This window comes from Silene latifolia, chromosome 3, assembly GCF_048544455.1.
Source record: "Silene latifolia isolate original U9 population chromosome 3, ASM4854445v1, whole genome shotgun sequence".
Lineage (NCBI taxonomy): Eukaryota > Viridiplantae > Streptophyta > Magnoliopsida > Caryophyllales > Caryophyllaceae > Silene > Silene latifolia.
In genome coordinates, this window is record NC_133528.1 from 147,487,317 (window position 1) to 147,507,999 (window position 20,683).

The window sequence follows — 20,683 nt, forward strand, 5'->3', positions numbered from 1 at the left end:
GATTAAGTGTGGGGAGGTTTGATATACGATTAATTTACTTCTAATTCCCTCTTTCTTTTATGCATACCGACTCATATCGAGTCGGTTTCGGGTGTTTTTCCTTGCGTTTTGTGCCCAATGCCCGTACTTGTTACCTTGTGCATCCTTTTGTAGGAAACGACCCAAGTATGGAGAATTCGGGGCAAGAAAGGCACCCCATTGCCTTTACATGAAGAAGAGGTGAAGAAATGCTGAAGAGTGTGTTTTTGAAGAGGCCGGGCACGGTCTAGCCACCGGCAAAACACACCCCAGAGAATGACTTAAGATTTTGAAGAAAAGTTGAGGAATGTGCTTTGCCGGCAGGCCGGCAACCGGCCCACCGGTAAAGCACAGCAGGTGGAATTTATTTGAAGAATTTGGTGAAAAACAAGCTTGGCCTCGCTGCCGGTAGGAGCACCGGCAGCCGGTCAACCGGCATTTCACACATCCAAAGTCCTGAAGAAGGTGTTTTGCCGGCAGGCCGGCAACCGGCCCACCGGCAAAACACAGATGCCAGATGTTTTAATTCTTTGCACGGTTTTGCCGGTAGGAGCACCGGCTGCTGGGTGCTGCACCGGCAAAACGCAGCAGACGGGATTTTGGGCTTTTCTTCCTCTTTTCTTCCTAATCTTGTACAAGCCTATAAATACCCCCTCTTAAACCCCTTTGTACACAGAACCCTAGATCCAGAATATTTACTCTTTCAAGTTTAAAACTTTGTTAATTATTTTGCTAATCATTCCCTAATTAAGCTAGTTCTTCAATTAATTAGGGATTGAAGTTGGGTTGTAAGAACAAGATTGAAGGTTTATACTTATTTATTCTATTCTATTTCCTTTCTTGCTTTGGATTGGTATTATTTCTCTCCTTATTTTCATTTGTTTACATCTTGTTCTTCCTTCATGTTTGTTTGAATGTTTATGTTGAAATTATTGTTGTTGTTTGTTTGTTGTTGTTAATTCCATCATTGTTTATCTTTTCATTGTTCATCTTTCCTTTGTTCCTCTTTCTTTTGTTTATCCTTGGGTAGTTGTCCTCAAAGACTTAATCTTTGAGTTGATTTGGTTAAAGATTGTGTCTTTAGGTTTAATCACTCTCATTATTAGATTAAATCATCTTTCCTTACACCCATTGCTAGATTGTTGCATGTTTAGTAGTGAATTTCATCTTCTCACCATGTTTGTGACCAAAGTTTCCATCTTTATTGTTTATTTTGCAATTAGGACCATGATTAGTGAGTAGTCTTCCACTAGGGCTCGGTTTGACCCAACATGAGTAATTTCATTAATTGAATTTCACAAAGGCTAATTATTTGGGGAAATTGGTGAGGGTAGTTTAGAGGAATGACTTGGGTTTTGGGTTGACTCTTGGGTAGTGTTGACTTACAACCCTTGACCACCAACGAGAGTTGGTTAGGTTGTGATTTGGATACCCGAGATTTGACCCTATTGTTGACCTCGGTTGAGACCGAAAGGGAGAACCGGGGTAGGACACCTCTAAATTAGCGTTTGAAATCGACCCTCGAGAGAGGGAGTGGGATGACCCGGGAATTGATGGGGCTTAATGACCTTAGCAAATATCGGACTACCTCGGGAAAATGCATGTTTTTGGGGTAGTGGGGTATTGAGTTAGGGATTCCGACCTTCGAACCCGAGAGGGGGGTTGGTGGGTAGTGCTAGTGTCCTATTTCGAACCCGAGAGGGGGGTCTTAGGCGAATTAGAGCCGTCACCTCTTCACCTAACTACCCTTGTGATTAGCCTAGAAGTTTAACTATGTGGAATTGCGAATTGTTTGGGAAGAACCGAGTCTTAGGCCTTTTAATCATTTGAATTACAACTTATCCTTCGTTCTTGCTCATTTACCTTGCTTTTGTTAAGTTTGCATTTCATTTCGTTTTAGGTAGCATTAGTATAACAACCTCATCCTTTATTTTCGACTTAGCTAAACGATCGGATTAGAACAATTAGTAATCTTTTCAACTCCTTGTGGGATCGACCCTTAATAGTGTACAACGATAAAATCGTGCACTTGCGAGGTATAGCTTGATACCATCAACGGATTATATTTATATCCCGCTTAAGATAATGAGAACAAAACACAATTACGCACAACCTATATTCTACTGTCTAACATGGTATCAGTGACTGCAAAACCCTATCTTCCCACCAAAAAGTTCCCTTTCGTCTGCTACTGATCTTCTCTCCGATTGCCTTTCCGTTTCCTATTTTCTTTCGGATTCATCATGACAGGAGCAGACGATTCTGCTTCCGCATCTAATACCCAAAAAATCGATCCTTTATCCCCTTTCTCTCTCGTTAATCAGGAGGGTCTGGGTCAAGCAATTACCCATATCAAACTCCGGAGCAATAATTATGAAGAATGGAGTCGCTCTATGCGTCGATCTTTGAAATCAAGACGCAAATTCGGTTTATGTGACGGGTCAATTGCTAAGCCGACTGATGAATTTTTACTCGGTCAATGGGAGGTTGTCCATTGTACCGTTGTTCAATGGATCATGAATTCAATCGATCCGTCTATTCTGGATAGTGTGTCGGATACGGAGGATGCTCGGCTCCTATGGTCTGAATTGGAGGATCAATACGCGGTTGTTGATGGCGCGAAGATTCATAACCTTAAAACTCAATTACACGAGTGCCGTCAAACAAAAGGTATGTCGGTTACTACATATTACGGTAATTTTAAAACTTTGTGGTATGCCCTTGTCGCTCATGAACCGCCATTTACATGTACGACTAGTGGCTGTCCATGTGGTATCACGAAAGCTGCCCTTGCTTAGCAAGATTCGGAACGCCTCCATCAGTTTCTTCTAGGTTTGGATCGTTCTCTTTACGGTCCTATTCGTAACCATCAGCTTTCACTTGATCCTCTTCCGTCTTTAAGTCGCGTTTATCACGCGGTTCTGCAAGAGGAGCGCCTCCTTGAGGGTCCCTCTGCTGCACCCGAGGCAACTGATGTCAAGGCCATGGCTGTTCGGGGTTCGTCTGCCTCTGTTGCTACCCCCGACTGGCGTGCGTTACGGGGTGCCGAACGACAGGAGCGTCATAAGTACAAATGTTCTCACTGTGATGTTTCTGGCCATGAAGCTTCTAATTGTTTTATTAAAACCCAGCGTTTCCTGGAGTGGTGGGGTGATCGTCCCCGCACTCTCGAAGAGCTTAAGGCTCGTTCCAAATCAGGCTCGAATAATCAGTCTCGGTCTCAAGCTCGTGCTAATGCGTTATTTGCTGAACCAAAGTCTTCTTTGTCACAAGATCATCTTAGCGGTATGTCTCTTGATTGGATTGTTGATACGGGGGCTTCACATCATGTTACGGGCGATATTCGTTGGTTAACTGAATCCCATACAATACAGCCCTGTCCGATAAGCCTTCCGAATGGTCACACAGTTTCGGCTACTATGGTTGGCTCGGTTACCATTAGTTCATTCCTTATTCTTCACAATGTTTTATTTGTTCCGAGTTTGAACTGCAATTTACTCTCTGTTTCTCAACTTGTGGCCTCCACTTCGTGTGTCTTGAGTTTTACTAATTTATCTTGTCATATTCAGGACCATTCTTTGAAGACAAAGATTGGAGTCGATGAGTTGCGAGACGGGTTGTACTATTTGCGGGCCGTGGAGCGTGTGGCAGTGCACCGTGTGAGTTCCGATGCTACTTTGATACTTGGCATATGCGTCTCGGTCGTCCATCCAATAAAGTCCTTCAATTTCTTCCCAATGTTAGCAATTTTAATTCTTCTCATTTGGATCATATTTGTGGCGTTTGTCATTTAGCAAAACAATGTCGACAAAGTTCTAGCTTGAATTCTAATAAAGCCGCTGCTATTTTCGATTTAATTCATTGTGACTTGTGGGGACCTTATTGTACCCCTTCGTCGTCTGGGGCAAAATATTTCTTGACTATTGTTGATGATTGTTCTCGGGCTGTTTGGGTCTATCTTTTGCTCGACAAAACTGAAGTTACTGAAATGTTTAAGCTCTTCTTAGCCATGGTTCATACCCAATTTTTCACACAAGTTAAAAGTGTACAATCTGATAATGGTTCGGAATTTAATGACATGGCCGATTATTTTCTTAAACATGGGATTTTATTCCAAACTTCGTGTGTCGGTACTCCCCAACAAAATGGTCGCGTCGAGCGTAAACATCACCATATTCTCAATGTTGCTCGCGCTCTTATGTTTCAGGGGCATATACCGGTCTCTTTTTGGGGTGAATGTATTCTAACGGCGGCTTACTTAATTAATCGTACGCCGTCTCATATTCTTCAAAATAAAACTCCCTATGAAATTCTTTTTGGTTCCCCACCCTCTTATGCCAATTTACATGTCTTTGGGTGTCTCTGTTTTGTTCATAATCAAAATACCAAAGGCGATAAATTTTCTAAGCGGAGTCGCAAGTGTGTTTTTCTAGGATACCCTAACAATAAAAGAGGGTGGCGTGTCTATGATCTTAACACCGGGGATATTTTCGTGAGTCGGGATGTTCATTTTTACGAGGACACATTCCCGTTTGCCCCCTCCATTGTCGGTCCTCATCTGCGCGTAGTGGAGTCACGAGTGAGGGGGAGTCCGGGGATGGAACCGAGGGAGTCGTGAGCCCTGTTGGTGTTGTTGGTGTTGAGGGTGCTGCTACTGTTGTGGGTGAACCAGGGGGAATGAGTCGGGTCAGCCGGGTGAGGATATGGGTCGTGGTGTAAGCGAACAAAGCGACCTCCGCCTCATTTGAGTGATTACTTGGTTGGCTCCGCTGCTGATACACCTCCGGATATGCCCCCTACCTCGCCTCCCGACTCCCCGTCTTTGTCTTCAGGTACACCTTATGCTCTTGCTAATTATATCAATTGTGATAAATTTTCACCCCGCCATAAAAGATTTCTTGCAACTGTTACCAACGGTGTTGAGCCTCCTAATTTTCGTACGGATATTACTGATACGCGTTGGTGTAAGGCTATGGCGGAGGAGATAACTGCCCTTGAGAATAATGGTACATGAGAACTAACTGAATTACCTCCGGATAAAAAGGCTAATGGTTGTCGTTGGGTTTACAAAATTAAATACAAATCCGATGGGAGCATAAAGCGCTATAAAGCAAGGTTAGTCATTTTCGGTAATCATCAAATTGATGGAATTGATTACGGGGAAACTTTTGCGCCCGTTGTCAAAATGGTTACTATACGTACTTTGCTTACTATTGCTGCTAGAAAAAATTTGGAGCTACACCAGATGGATGTTCATAACGCCTTCTTACATGGAGATTTTTTGGAATAAGTGTATATGAAATTACCACCTGGTTTTAGCATTGAAAAAAATGGTAAAGTGTGTCGTTTGCGGAAATCTTTATATGGGTTACGACAAGATCCCCGTTGTTGGTTTGCCAAGCTTGCTTCTGCCTTGCGTCAATACGGTTTTTCCCAGTCTTATTCGGATTATTCTTTGTTCCATTATTCACCTGACGAGGTATGTCTCCATGTTCTTGTTTATGTTGATGACCTTGTCGTTGCCGGGAATAATTCCACTGCTATTGCAAAATTTAAGAGCTATTTGAGTAAGTGTTTTCATATGAAAGATTTGGGTCCTTTGAAATATTTTCTGGGCATTGAGGTAGCCCGTAATTCAGAGGGCATTTGTCTCAGTCAGCGGAAATATGTTTTGGATATTATTTCTGAAACGGGTCTTTTAGGTTCTAAGCCTAGCTCCACACCAATTGAATACAATCATCAGTTAGGTGAAGCTACGGGTGAGATTATTCAAGATGTCGAGTCTTATCGTCGCTTAATTGGGAGACTTGTATATCTTTCTGTTACTCGCCCGGATCTTTCTTATGCTGTTCATATACTATCTCAGTTCTTAAATCAACCTCGCCAAGCACATATGGATGCCGCACTTCGATTAGTACGGTATCTCAAAGGTCGGCCGGGACAAGGTATTTTGCTCCGTTCAGATAGCACACTCAAAGTCTCGGGATGGTGTGATTCTGATTACGCGAATTGTTCTTCCTCTCGTCGGTCTGTTTCCGGCTGGGTTGTTTTTCTTGGCGATTCTCCTATTTATTGGAAGACGAAAAAACAGCCGACAGTCTCGTTGTCTTCCACTAAGGCCGAATATAGAGCTATGGCAGCGATACTTTGTGAAATTAAATGGCTCGTTGGTTTGTTTTCGGGTTCTGGTATCGAATTACCCAAGCCTATTTCCATTTACTGCGACAATAAATCCGCTCTCCAACTTGCTCAAAATCCGGTTTTCCATGAGCGTACGAAGCATATTGAGGTGTCCTGTCATTTCATTCGTGATGCTATCTCCGAAGGATTGATTTTTCCTTCTCATGTTTCGACGAATGCACAATTAGCTGATATTCTTACAAAGGCTTTACCATCATCACAATTTGATTTTATCCTTCGCAAACTGGGCATTCTTGATCTTCATGCTCCAGTTTGAGGGGGAGTATTAGGCTGTATTAGGCTTGTTAGTATTTGGCATTTGTATGGGCTTCGACCCAAGACGGATTATATTTATATCCCGCTTAAGCTAATGAGAACAAAACACAATTACGCACAACCTATATTCTACTGTCTAACAGAAGAGATTCCAAAATTTATGACATAAAAGATCAGCGAAAGAACTACATATTTTATATTCGCGGCACGCATTTTATTCGACGCGGTACTTTTTACAAAGAACTTTTTATTTGCATATCTCCGAATGAAAAGAAGCACTAACTCTAATTCTCTCAAATCCAACTACACGACCTTTTAAATTATTCAAAAGAAATTCGGTCATGAGAGCATCTACAATGATAAGCTAGTTGTCACTAGCTTACCTTTGCCACATCATTTTCTTAAGCTACAACCATTTTAAGCTAGAACTAGTTTTTCTACCCGTGAAAATCACGGCTGCATTTAAGATTAATTGTTTAATGTTATGCAGAAGTGTAACCTCATTAGTCATTAGTATGTAACATGTTGATATTTTTATTGCTAACACTGACACACAAAATTTTTTCATTTTAATTATAATTCATGTAGTTTGATGAGAAACATAATAACATTTTAATATCTATTTTTATATAAATTAAGATATTATATGAGTAACATGATAAGTAGACGTAATACCACATGAATGTAATGTGGAACTATTTTGATGGGGCATATTCTGCACCGCTGACCATGAGCAAGGTCAGAGATATCCATAGCAAAGTCAACGACTTAGACAGCCTATCCGACGCTCCCTGTCGGCCTGTCACTTGGGTCCCGGCCGAGCAACCAGCCAGCCGGGGCAAATATCCGCGTACTCATATCCAAGGACCCTCGGCCAGCCTGCCATAGGTCCATCGGCCGAGGGTAGAACGGTCTTTCCACCTGATAGCCACTTGGCCACTTGGCCACTACGTGACAAAAGGTGAAAGTCTATAAATACTCCTCAACCTTCATTGAGGAAAGGATCCACAATTTAACCTAAGAATCACTATTCATCTGGTAATATCTTCCTTATCTCTCTACAATATATACAATTAGCCAAGCAACAACTTACCCTCTATAAGTTTACTGACTTGAGCGTCGGAGTGAGTACGCTCGGCCAAAGCCGAGCCCTCAGTTTGTTCATCGTTTCAGGAGACCGCAAGGAGGATTCAAGCGAAGACGTCATTCTACAAGCCACGGGTGGTAACAATACTTGCTCTGGAATTACACCCGGAACATATTTAATTGGACATTGAGAATTGTGATATAAAATTAACCGTGTTAATTGAATAGACGATAAGTCTGTTGGCCTATATTTTTTACTTTTAATTTGTTTCTCATATATTTTCATTAATAACCGTGCCAGTTTCGCATGAACTCCACATATCGTGCGCCATGATTTTTTTTTGTATTAATTTTTTTTTTTCAATTGCAATATAATTTTGTTGTTTCATAGGATAACATGGTTTTAGAAGAGTATCCTTGATGCTCTTTATGTTATCCTTGTACATGATATTTTAATTTATTACGTTATATGAAAAAACCACGTTCTTTTATTTTTTTAAAGCTCTTTTTATATATAACAAATTCATTGAAACTAACGGGCAAAATTATACAATAATATTGCACAATTAAATTAATATGATGTAATAATAAAATAGTAAAAGCTTATTTATATGTTCAATTTTTTTTTTTGCGAGATAACTTATTTTAATATAAAATATTAAAATTAGAATTTTTTTGATGTTTAGTTTTTATTTAAGTCTTTAGTTTACTTTAAAGTTAAAAATATAAATTTTAATATTTGTGGTGTTCGAGTCTTTATTTACTTCTACAAATTGTTTAAACCTTTGCTTTTTTATTTTTTTAAAATAACAAACACTGTGACGGCCTAAAATTATGGTTTTATTTAGTGCTTTGTTTTTTTCCTTTATTAATTTTTTTGTCTCTTATTAATAATAAATGACTTGGTGATGTGGAGAAGAGTTGTGTAGATAATTGAAAATGTTGATGTGGCATAAAGGTAGATGATTAGTTAGCGTTTTTATTATTATATATAGATAGATGTGGCATAAAGGTAGATGCTTAGTTAGCCTTTTTATTATTATATATAGATATATAGATTTACTCCAATGGTTTAGCCAACTTATTACTAGCTTAATGCCTTAATTGGATCCACTTAATATACTACTCTATTTATTTATTCAATTTCCAAATTTCCAAAAAAAAAATTAAAACTTTATTAATAGGATCACTATTTTCCTATTGGTTAAATTACACTTGTGGGTCCATTTAAGTAAGTAGCTCCATGGAGCTAGGGGTTAGGGGTGAACAAAACAGGATATCCGATACGGTTTTGGAAACCGTATCGGATATCCGATTTTTTAAATCTACTTTTTAGTATCTTTATCCGATACTGTTTTTCCATATATCCGGTTTTTCCATATATCCGGAAACCGTTTATCCGCTATCCGGTTTTCACCTCATGTAATTTAATATATATTTTTTCTTTTTTATGTGTGATTATTGGTTTTTTTAGTAACTTAAATTTGTTTTAAAAAGTTATAAGAGTAAATAACTTATAAAGTTTAATACTAATAAAGTTTAATCACACTACCATATTGGATATGTTGTGATTTATGTATATATTTTAATATTTTATTCTAAAAAAAGGCAACCGTATCGGATACCGTATATCCGGTTTCATATTTTGGCGATCCTTATCCGATACGGTTTTTAAAGAACCGTATCGGATATCCGGAAATCCGTATAATTAAATTCGTATAGCGTATCGGCTACGTATAATAAAACCATATCGTATAATTTTGTTCAGCCCAACATGGAGCTACTAGCTTAAAAATTTTTGGGCAAAGCTAGTCTACATGGCCAACTCCAATGGTTGAGCTACTAGCTTGCAATTTTATGAAATTGCAAACAAGTCCCTAAGCCAAACCATTGGAGATGCTCTGAATGATAGTCGAGTGTAAAATATGCTCCCTCCTAATCGATCATTTCTTCCCTCTTTCTTTTTTCATGGTAGTCGGATTTTCTTCCCTATTTATTTTTTTGGAAAAGTTTGTGTGGTCCAAATTCATTTGCATGTGAGGTAGAGTGTTTTGTGGTTTAAAATCATTTCCTTATTTCTTGTGTAAAATGGAAGGAGAAAAAATGACTGGCTATGAGAGATTATACTCGCATTTGATTTATTAATCATAGATGTGATCAAATTATTATTTGAGTTTCTCTACATAATATACCTTATACTCTTTTCAATTCTACCATGTGATACTCCTTATTTTTCAAAAACATCACTGATACTCCTAAATTTAACGAAAACCTCTTAAAATACACATAATGCTCTAATCCACATCTTTTAAATGTTTAGTTTATGCATTTTTTTTATCTTTTGGCAATAATTAGTCATACCATTAACACAAATATCATTTAATCAATCATAAACAAAGTTTCCTTGCGAAATTGAACTGTTTAAAAACTTTAATTTAACCAGAATAGACGACTCGGCCCGCCCCAGGTCTGCATTTTCCAGGCAAAACCAACTTGGCATTCGACCTTTGTATGGCCCGTGTAATGTCGGGCCGGTTTAAGATCCAAGATAATCAACCCGGCCCGCTATTTGACCGGTTAAAAACAAAAATAAAATAAAAATTATACTAAAGTACTAAACCCATGGATTGGGCCCCGATCATAACCTTCCCAAGGGCCGGCCTCCCCTTAAACCAGCCCCGCCGGCCATCCCACCCCATTGTATCCCAGGGGCTGGTTCAAGGTCAAGTTGGGTGAACTCGTCCCTACCCGGTCCGTTGCCACCTCTACCTGTAACTAGCAAAGTAAACATGTCTTGTAATTGTGAGATATTTATCATCTGTCTCAGACAACGAGAATTAAATATTAAAGTAAATATGTGTTTTAGTGTTTTAGTTAGGCCACACTGTTTGGCATTTTTCAAGTTAAAATCACGATAATATTTGGTAGAGTAAGTTTTGTGTAATACAGTTTTGTATTAATATACGGAGTAATTATAAAACAAATTTAAATATGGTTTTAAAAGTGAATAAAGTAATTAATAAAAGTACTCATTTACGATAAAGTTGTGTCAATCCGTCTTAACACAAATATAGAGTATTTTTTTACTACGTATTACATTTTTTATTTATTCAAGTGATCGTATTTATGTTGCGGGTGAGAATCGAACCCCCGATTTCAAATAAGCTCTTACCACTTGATCTAACTCTTGTTCGGACTCCGTATTATATAGACCTGACAAAACGGCCAACAGGTTGGGTTCGCGCCGGGCCAATTCGGGTCGGGCCAGTTCGGGTCTCTCATATTAACAGGTTATTTCGAGTCGGGTCAGGTTGTTTCAGGTGTTTTTGGGTATGTTGGCCGGGTTATTTCCGGGTCAAAGCAAGTCGGGTTATTCGGGTTCGGGTCATTTTCGGGTCATCGATTAAGATAGAAAAAAGTACGTTTTGTATTATTACCTATTTTTAGTTCAGGTTTGATAATTGATTCTTTATTTTTAACATTAACAATATTAAGTCTACTTTTAAATTAGTCATTTTAAGGTTTTTTTTTTGAATTAGCACAAAATCTCAATATCCGTCAACGGATGTCATTTCCTCTCACAACATACCCATGAGAGATGAGTGGAGGAGCACATGGGGGGTGCCCCACCTTGTCCCTCTCCCTTTTTGTGAGAGGTCTTCAGCTTGTGACGGGATTAGCCCGTCACAAACAAGACGCTTTGTTGAATTAGAGTTGTGTTTGTCGAGTCGTTTTTGGGTCAGGACATTTCGGGCCGTGTCTGTTCCGTGTCAACAAAATTCGGGTCGGATCGGTCAATTCGGGTTTCCGGTCAAAGTTGAGAGTTGCATTTTGGATTAATTTCGAGTCTCGGGTCAGCCTTTTCAGGTTGGGTTTATTTTGCCAATATTACATTCAAAGCGCGTATATACCACCAATCACCATAACTAGTTTACAGAAATAGCACGTGACATGTGGACCAACAAGATATAGATTACTCCGTAGTATTTTAGTTGTTGACTATGGAACAACGAGATATAAGAACGTGCAAATAACAAGATATGAGAACGTGAAAGGACGATTTCTTGCCTGTCTTAGTTGACGAGAGAATTAATTTACAATTCATTATTAATAAAGTGATGCTCCGTATTATTTAATTAATTAATGTGCATAACATTTTTATTATCTCTATCTTCGAGGCAGATTCATGTCTTATTTTTGGGTCGGATTAATAATTACCCCTTTTACAGTTTTACTTCGGAGTAGTTGTTTAGTTTGTAACTTTGTACTCCCTATATCTGATAACTACGTTATCGCCCCTTCATTCGTGTCAAAAATCCTTACTTTAGTCCTAATTTTGGTGCATTTAATTGATAATTACTCGAGTTTATGATTATGTTCCGTGTGTAATTTCGGAGCAGTGTTGTTACCACGTGAGCTTGTTGAATGATGTCGTAGCTTGACTCTTCCTTTCGGCCTCTCCTGAAACAATGAACAAACTGAGGGCTCGGCTTGGTACCGAGCGTACTCACTCCGACGCTTAAGTCAGTAAACTTAAAGGGATTAAGTTGTGTGTTACTTGGCAAAGTATATTGTAGAGAGATAAGGAAGTTTATACCAGATTATGAGATGTTTAGGTTCTATTTCGGATCCTTTTCTCAATGAGAGAAGTGGAATATTTATAAACTTTCACCTTTTGTCACGTAGTGGCCAAGTGGCAGAGCAGGTGGAAAAGACTGTTCTACCCTCGGCCGAGGGACCCATGGCAGGCCGGCTGGCCTGGTTGACTCCATGCCGAGTGGTCTTGGATATGAGTACGCGGATATGTCTCTCGGCTGGCTGGTTGCCTAGCCGAGACCCAAGTGACAAGCCGGCATGCTTCGTCGGTTAGGCTGTCTAATATGTTGACTTGCTGTCTTTTGGCTTTGACCTTGCTCAATATGTTGACTCGGTCAGCGGGTGCAGAATATGCCCCATCAATTTGCCCCCAGCGTAGTCTATGCCGTGGTATGGACCTTCGATGAGTGTTGAGCGTATTCTGCGCAAGTTGAATTTCTTCCCCGGCTTCTTCTTCCTCGGCTTGGTTCTGCTCAGGCCGTATCATATTATCCATCCCCCCTCCACATGGATGTGTAATGGGCATCAGATGTGGAAAGGAAAATGGCGCTGGCTGAGACCGAGGTTGAGAGTGCCGTGTGCTTTTGATTGCCCCCAGCCGGTGCTGCCAAGCTTGGCCGAACAGCGGGCCGTTTGGCAAGTAGATACCAAGGAGCGTGTTGAAGAAGATACGTCGATTGGCATTCTGTCAAGGAGCGTGTTGAAGAAGATATGTCGATTGGCATTCTGTCATGCATGCTTGACACGTGGCTCGGCGTTGATTGGTTGACGCTTCATGGGCTTTGCCCTGATTGGTCTGTGTCGTGGGCTTTGCTCTATAAATAGAGCAGTTAGCCCCTGATTTTGGCCACCAAAAATTCATTTTCTCAAAAAAAATTTCCCTCTCATAGTTTTTCGAAGGAACTTCTCTCTAGTCTTCAAAGCGTTACTCGGCGTAACACTTTTCCAAGGTAAACAAACAAATTTTTCAACTTTTATTTGTCAAGTTTTTGTTGTCATTATGTCTTCTGCTGGTGCTGGACCTAGTACTTCTGCGCCGGGGGGCTCCCCGTCGCGTCCTGATAAAGAGGGGGCACTGGTTGTCACCCCGTTAACCGTTGGGGGTCCCAAGCCGCCTTCTCCTGAGATTGATCCAAAGTTTTTGGAGGATTTCGAGGATGATGATGATGAGGAAAGGGCTCATTCTGATGAGGAGAGGCCGCATGTCTTGGATCACGGTGACGCCTGTTCGATCAATCCTGATCGTGCTTGGACGAATAAGTTCGCTAGTTGCTCCGGCCCTGACCTCTTTGAAGATCATTATTCCTTCGGCAGGGGGTATAAAATTGTTATCCCTGAGGAAGGTCAGGCGGTCTGTTGCCCTCCTGAAGGACATATCGGCGTATACATCAGACACCTGGAGTATGGGCTTCGGTTCCCTCTGAATTCATACGTTGCCGCCATCATTAAAGCTATGAACGTCGCCGTGGCCCAACTGCATCCGTTGGCCATCAGGACGATTGTCAGCTTCGTGTGGCTTTGTCTTTTTAAGTGGGAGGCCCCAACGGTTAACCTATTCCGCCGGCTTCATCATCTTCAGCCGTCCACCTAAGGTGGCACGGGGTGGTACAACGTGCAGACGGAGCCGGGTTTCGTTACCGTTTCCAAGTTGACGTCTTGCAAGGACTGGAAGGGGCGGTGGGTATACGTCGAGGTGCCGGAGGATTACCCACTCCCCCGGTCATTCCAGAGCCGCGTCAATTTGCGGTGCGAGAATCGGGGGGAGCGTGAAAAGTATGTCTCCCGGAGTAAGCTTAAGATGGACGCCATCAGGGTCTATCTTAATGAGGACGAGAAGCGGGCAATGAGGCTGTTTGAGGCTGAGAAGGATGGTACGTCGAAGGGATGGATGCCCCTGACGCATATTGTTCTTCAGGAGGAGCCGCTTCGCCACGTCGGCCTCATACCGGCCCTCCGCCAGGGTGAGTAGGGTCGGTGTGAGGCCCACCTTTGCTTTTTATGTTTCTGTACTTGAACTTTGGTTTCACTTCTTTCGTTTAACTCTTGCTTTGGTTTCTTGCAGACCGGTTTGGCCAGGATCTGCCTGTGGAGATCCTCAAGAAGTTGGGACTTGACCAACACGGGAAGGTTGTTGAGCTGCATCCTAAGGCTGATTCGCGTGATCGCAGACCGACCCCCAACGAACTAATGGAGCAGGCGCTGAAAGCTATGGATGTGGCGGCGACTCAGGCGAAGATTGGCGGACGTGTGCCGCGCCGAACACCGAAGACAATTACTACGGCGGCCACGGCGTCAACTCCAGCTCTATCTTCAGTCCCCGAAGTCCAAAAGGAGCAGGTGGTGGTCGTCGATATTACCGATGAGGAGGTCACCGTTGCGAAGGGTCCTCCTCCTTCAAAGAAGAGAAAAGAACCGATGCCTGCTACCACCGTCACCGAGGCAGGGGAAAAGAAGGACTCAGCCGACCCTTCATTTAAGAAGGTCCAGACTGGTACGGATCTAACCCATGGCTCGGATTTAGGTGGTTCTTTAGGCATTCCTGATGATAGGCTCTCTGACATGTCAATGAATGTTGACATGGATGCTCTGTCTGAATTTTTTGTAGATCAACCGCTGCCGGCTGACCCTCTCACTGAACGGCAATCGGAGAAGCGGCCTGTGCAGACGGGCAATCAGAATGTCGTCGTCGACTCCTCCTCCCTGAAGCCTTCCCCTGCTCAGCTTGTGGCGAAAGGCACATGGTTGTGCAAGAAGCTGGCCAAGTGGAATGAACTAGCCGACGCTCATATTATGGAGCAAGAAACGGTCAGGGCTCGAGCTGCCCCTGCGGTGAACGGCTTAGGCTCGATCTTGCCGCTGCTAAGAAGGAGGCCGAGAGAGCCAAGGCTGAGGCTGCGGTGGCTGAACAAAAGCTTAGGGAGGACGCTGAAAAGGCGGTCCTAGCCGAGAGAGCCAAGACTGAGGCTGCGGTGGCTGACGCCGCTAAGCTGCGGGAGGAGCGGGACAAGCTTCAGGGTGCTTTCGACGCTGCAGTTGGTAAGAGGGAATAATGGAAGTCTTTGTATTCGGCTCAGGCGGAGGGACACAGGAACACAAGGGCTATCCTCGCCCAGAGGGAGGAGGACATTGAGACGCTCCAAAATGTCATTATCCCTAACATGTGTGCCCAGTACCGGGACCAGGCCGAAGAGGCTACCAGGGAAGTAATCAGAGAGCTCTTTCCTGAAGGCTCCTTCCCGTGGCAAATATTTGACCAGCTGCTTGATGATAAGGCGGCTGCTGCGGAGGCAAAGGCCGCGGAGGAGGCAGTGGTGAAGAAGGCCGCTGAGGTGGCTGCGGAGAAGGCGGCCCATGCTGAAAAGGCGAAGGCGGCCAGGGAGGAAGCTGAGAGGGGAAAGGCAGCTGAAGCTGCCAAGTCGGCTTCTGGGTCGCCCACCAAATATGATGCTGCTGCTGTTGGTGGTGAGCAGCAACAAGCATAGGGAGACGGGCGGTCGTCACCGGATTCACCCGGCCCTTCAGACAATTTCAGCTGTTCGGGGGCCAACTATTGAGCCTTTCCTCCCTGCCATCTTTTTCGGCGCTTTCAATTCTTATGTCTGTAACCTTTTGCTGTACCTTTCTCTTTTTTTGTAAAACTTTGGTAGGTTGAGTTTAGGCTATTCTTGTTGGGACGGCTGAAGACTTCGTTCTTGTATTACCTGTAAACATTTCAATAAGAGTTTGTTTATTTTGCCTCCGGCTTGGCCGAGGTCTTTATCTCATTCTCATCGGAGTTGTCTTCTTACGTTATTAGTTGAGCGCTTTTTTTTCTTTTCGTTTTTACCTTCGGCTTGGCCGAGGCAGTTAGAATGCGTATCTCAACTGTACTTAACGTTTTTTCAACATGTTGGCATGTTGGTCGCTTCCTCCACCACCTCCGGTTTTAGCCGAGGCGGTTAGATTTGCTATCCCAACCACCGTTGTGAACATGTTAGCGTATCGGTCGTTGTGTCCCCGTCACTCTCGGTCTGGCCGAGGCAATCGGGGTAACGGCGTGACAGCGTTCATATCTGTAGACGTGTTGATCGCTTCCTCTTTCACTCTCGGTCTGGCCGAGGCGTCCGATTTGCGTTTCTCAACCGTACTTATACGTTCCTAAGCATGCTGGTCGTTGTGGCGAGTAACAACTGTTGTTGGCAAATCGCGTTTCCCTCGTCACTCCCGGCTTTGGCCGAGGCAACTGAGTTTACGTTTCGACTGCTTTCCGTATCTATAGACATATTGATTGCTTCCTCTGCCACTCCCGGATTGGCCGGGGCAGTCATATTTGCGTCTCAACAGTGCTCATACGCTTTTGTACTTCGGTAGTGACTGCCTGGCGTTGGCCGCGACGTCTATTCCGACATGACTTATGGAGGGGATAAGTACTTTGATGGAAAACTTGGATCATTTTTCATAAGGTATAATCATGCGTTGGGGTGCCCACGACGGTCTCGGACACCTCCGCCGCTATACGAAGTATTTCCTTAGATTGTCCGTGTTCCAATGGCTCATTAGAGGAACACCCTCCATGTCTGTCAGCCGGTATTCATCGGTTTTCCCTCCTGCCGTAAGGATGGGATCTTTTGTGCTCCCCCCCCCCCGGTCCGAGACGTACATTAGTGTCAGGGCCCGGATGGGCATTACTGGATTACTCCCATCCGTTGAAAAACGGATTTTCTAACCGCCCCGTCGGAGCTTGCTCCTGGGTCTCCAGCTACATACTTGCTGAGGCTCCCCTTTCGGATTAGCTCCTCGATGGCGTCCCTTAGGTGCCGACAGTTGTCGGTCTTATGGCCGGTGTGGCCGTGGTACTCGCAGTACTGGCTCGTGTCACCGTCTCTCCCCCCCCCCCCCCCTCATCTTGGGGGGCCTTGTCCACTTCTGTCCGTCGTTCTTGCTTAGGGTGAAGACCTCGGCCGATGATTTGACCAGGGGGGTGAGACTGCTGTACCGCTTCGGGGTGTATGGTCCCGAACTCCCCCCGGCGCCCGGCGAGCTCTGTTTCCTATTAAATCTCTCAGGCCGTGACCTATTATTGTCACGGCGTCCTTCATCTCTGTTATCCCGGCGGCTGCTCCTCTCTGGGTGCCCAGCTTCGCTGTGGCTTACCCAGGTCTTGTGATAGTCCTCCACCTTTATGGCTCGGTCGGCCATCTTTCTGGCGGAGTCTAGGTTGAGGTCTTCACACTTGATGAGCTCATTTTTGAAATCGCCTCTCGGTAGGCCGTTCATCAGTGCGAAGGCCGCCAGTTCAGTGTTCAGCTCTCGGATCTGCTGAACCTTAGCGTCAAATCTCTTGACGTAGCTCCGGAGGGACTCGTCCTCCCCCTGTCGGATAGTCAGGAGATCTGATGTCTCCACGGCCCTTCGCTTGTTGCAAGCGTACTGGGCTATGAAGTTGTCTCTTAGGTCGGCATAGCAGTATTCCGAGCCATTGGGTAGCCCCTTGTACCAACTCTGTGACATGCCATGGAGAGTCGTTGGGAAGACTCGGCACCACACCTCATCGGGTTGCTCCCACACCGATATGTACGACTCGAAAGCCTCGGCATGGTCGGTGGGGTCGCTATCCCCTTTGTATAATATGGCTGGCAGCTTCAGTTTAGTTGGCACCGGGACGTCGAGGACGCATGCACTGAGGGGCTGTCTGACCACGTGTCGAATGACACGCGGCGATCGGCTCCTCGCACCCTTTGTCCGGCTTCTCTCCCCGTGGCGGTAAGGGCTTTCTGTCCGACTCTGGTGAGTCGGACTTCTTTCTTCTTTTATTCGGGGTGGCCTCGTTGGTGCCGCGGCGACGTTGTCCTCCCGCGAGGGGGAGAAGGACTTTGGTCTGCCACTGGCAACACGGGCACCGCTGGCGTTTTGGTACGCCCAACCTCTTGCATTGCTCCGGACAGGTTGTTCGGAGTCACCTTAGGGGTCCTGGTCACCTTTGGGTGCGCTGCTGTAACCGTCGTTGTGACGGGGGTTAGCAGCGTACTACCCATCAGGTCCAGGAATAGCTTCAGTTTGGCTGCATCAACCACATGTCCCATGACAGTGACTTGGTTGGCGGGCAGCGGTATTTCTGGCTCTTTTGGCATCCCGTACTTCACCGACCCAATCACTCGGCCGGTGGAGGACTGCCCGATCTCAGAATTAGGGAACGTCTCGTCCTGGTAGAATTCAGTTTCTACACTCACAAGTTCTGGCTGTTTTGACATCTTCGTAGCTTTTTGAGTGGGTTTTGGGTTTTTTATAGGAGGTGATTAGCTTTTAGTATCTAATCCCCACAGACGGCGCCAATTGTTCCGTGTGTAATTTCGGAGCAGTGTTGTTACCACGTGAGCTTGTTGAATGATGTCGTAGCTTGACTCTTCCTTTCGGCCTCTCCTGAAACAATGAACAAACTGAGGGCTCGGCTTGGTACCGAGCGCACTCACTCCGACGCTCAAGTCAGTAAACTTAAAGGGATTAAGTTGTGTGTTACTTGGCAAAGTATATTGTAGAGAGATAAGGAAGTTTATACCAGATTATGAGATGTTTAGGTTCTATTTCGGATCCTTTTCTCAATGAGAGAAGTGGAGTATTTATAGACTTTCACCTTTTGTCACGTAGTTGCCAAGTGGCAGAGCAGGTGGAAAAGACTGTTCTACCCTCGGCCGAGGGACCCATGGCAGGCCAGCTGGCCTGGTTGACTCCATGCCGAGGGGTCTTGGATATGAGTACGCGGATATGTCTCCCAGCTGGCTGGTTGCCTAGCCGAGACCCAAGTGACAGGTCGGCATGCTTCGTCGGTTAGGCTGTCTAATATGTTGACTTGCTGTCTTTTGGCTTTGACCTTGCTCAATATGTTGACTCGGTCAGCGGATGCAGAATATGCCCCATCAGATTAATTTGCCTAAATGAGTCTCACCGGATTATTTGCTAAGCTTTTTGTAGTGTTGCACGCTTCCCCATGCAAAACCGATCAACATTTGGTAGCCAAGGATCAAGATTAGCCTTGTCAGTGTATCTCCTTCCCCTAGCCAGTGTATTGTGATCAGGCGCGGTGCAACTCAAGGGTAGCCGGTGTATCTCATTTAGCCTTGTCGGTGTATCTCCTTCCCCTAGCCTGTGCATTGTGATCAGGAGCAGTGTAATTTTGGTCAGCCGGTGTAACTTTCTGAGCGGGCGGTGTAACTTTCCTCCAGCCGGTGTAACTAAGGGGCGGGCGGTGTATCGATACACCGACTGGGAATAGTAACCGGGCTGTTTTTGAGAATTATTTGTATTTTGATGTTTTTAAGCCCATGATATATATGGAAAATGGGTAACCTTGTAAGAACAACTTTCATTACACTTGTTTTTGGATCAAAAATTGGGTAGGTAGAGAAAATTGGGAAGAATATTGGATCTCACTTGTTCTTAGATTTTTGAGAAGAAATCAATTCAATCAAGTTATTTCCTTTCTTCTTTGTTGGTATATCTCCTTTTCTCATATTTATTTCCTTGTTTTAGTTGTTAATTTCATGTTTCCTTAGTTTATGCTTCCCTTGTTTTTGAATATTTACCTTACTTGTGGTTAAAGTTACTTCCTTTTTGCTTAATTCCACTTAGTTAAGGCTTAATTGGTTTAATATCATCTTCCTTGTTGTCAATTGCATGCTTAAAGTAGAAATCCTTATCTCATAATGTTTATTGTTAAAGTTACCACCTTTAGTAGTTTCCTGTTAAAATAACCATGAATAGTGAGTAGTCTTTTACTAGGACTCCGTTTGACCCGACATGAGTAATTTCACAAATTGATTCTCATAAAGGCTAATTGTTGGGGGAAATTGGTGAGGGTAGTTTAGAGGAATGACATGGTTTATGGATTAATTTTGGGTAGTGTCGATTTGTAACCCTTGTCCACCAACGAGAGTCGGTTAGGTTGTAAATTGGATACCCGGAAATTGGTCTTATCACTAACCTAGGTTGAGACCGAAAGGGAGAACCAAGGGAGGGTACCTCTAGTCTAGTGTTTGAAATCGACCTCCGAGAGGAGGAGTGGGATGACCCGGAATACGATGAGTGCTTAGTGACCTTGACCAATTACTTGACCACATTGGGAAAATGCATGTTTTTGGGGTAGTTGGGTGTTGAGTTAGGGATTCCGACCTTCGAACCCGAGAGGGGGGGTTGGTGGGTAGAGCTAGTGTCCTATTATGAGCCCGAGAGGGAGTTATAGTAGGCGAATTAGAGTCATCTCCCCCTTACCTTTCTACCCCTTAAGATTAGCCTAGGGAATTGTTATGTGAAATTATGAATAGTCGTGGGAGAACCGAGTTCTAGCCTTTCCTATCATTTGATTAACTCTTAATCTCTTTTAGCTTGATTTTACTTGTCTTGTTTAATTGCCTCTTTATTTGCTAGTTTAGTGTTAGATTACTACCATTACCCTATTATCGTTTGACTTAGCTAAACTAGGGAATTAGAACGATTAGTAGTCTACCAACTCCTTGTGGGATCGACCCTCAAAAGTGTACAACGACAAATCATG

At 43.8% G+C, this 20,683-nt stretch overlaps 1 protein-coding gene across 1 annotated transcript; it reads left to right on the forward strand.

The window, feature by feature from the left end:
• Positions 1-2,534: 2,534 nt before the first annotated feature.
• LOC141649915 (uncharacterized) lies at positions 2,535-5,308 on the forward strand. Its single transcript, XM_074458583.1, has 5 exons — positions 2,535-2,688; positions 2,851-3,440; positions 3,588-3,705; positions 3,813-4,237; positions 5,063-5,308. Exons 1-5 carry the CDS (start codon positions 2,535-2,537, stop codon positions 5,306-5,308), a joined length of 1,533 nt encoding a protein of 510 aa, XP_074314684.1.
• The last annotated feature ends 15,375 nt before the right edge of the window (positions 5,309-20,683 follow it).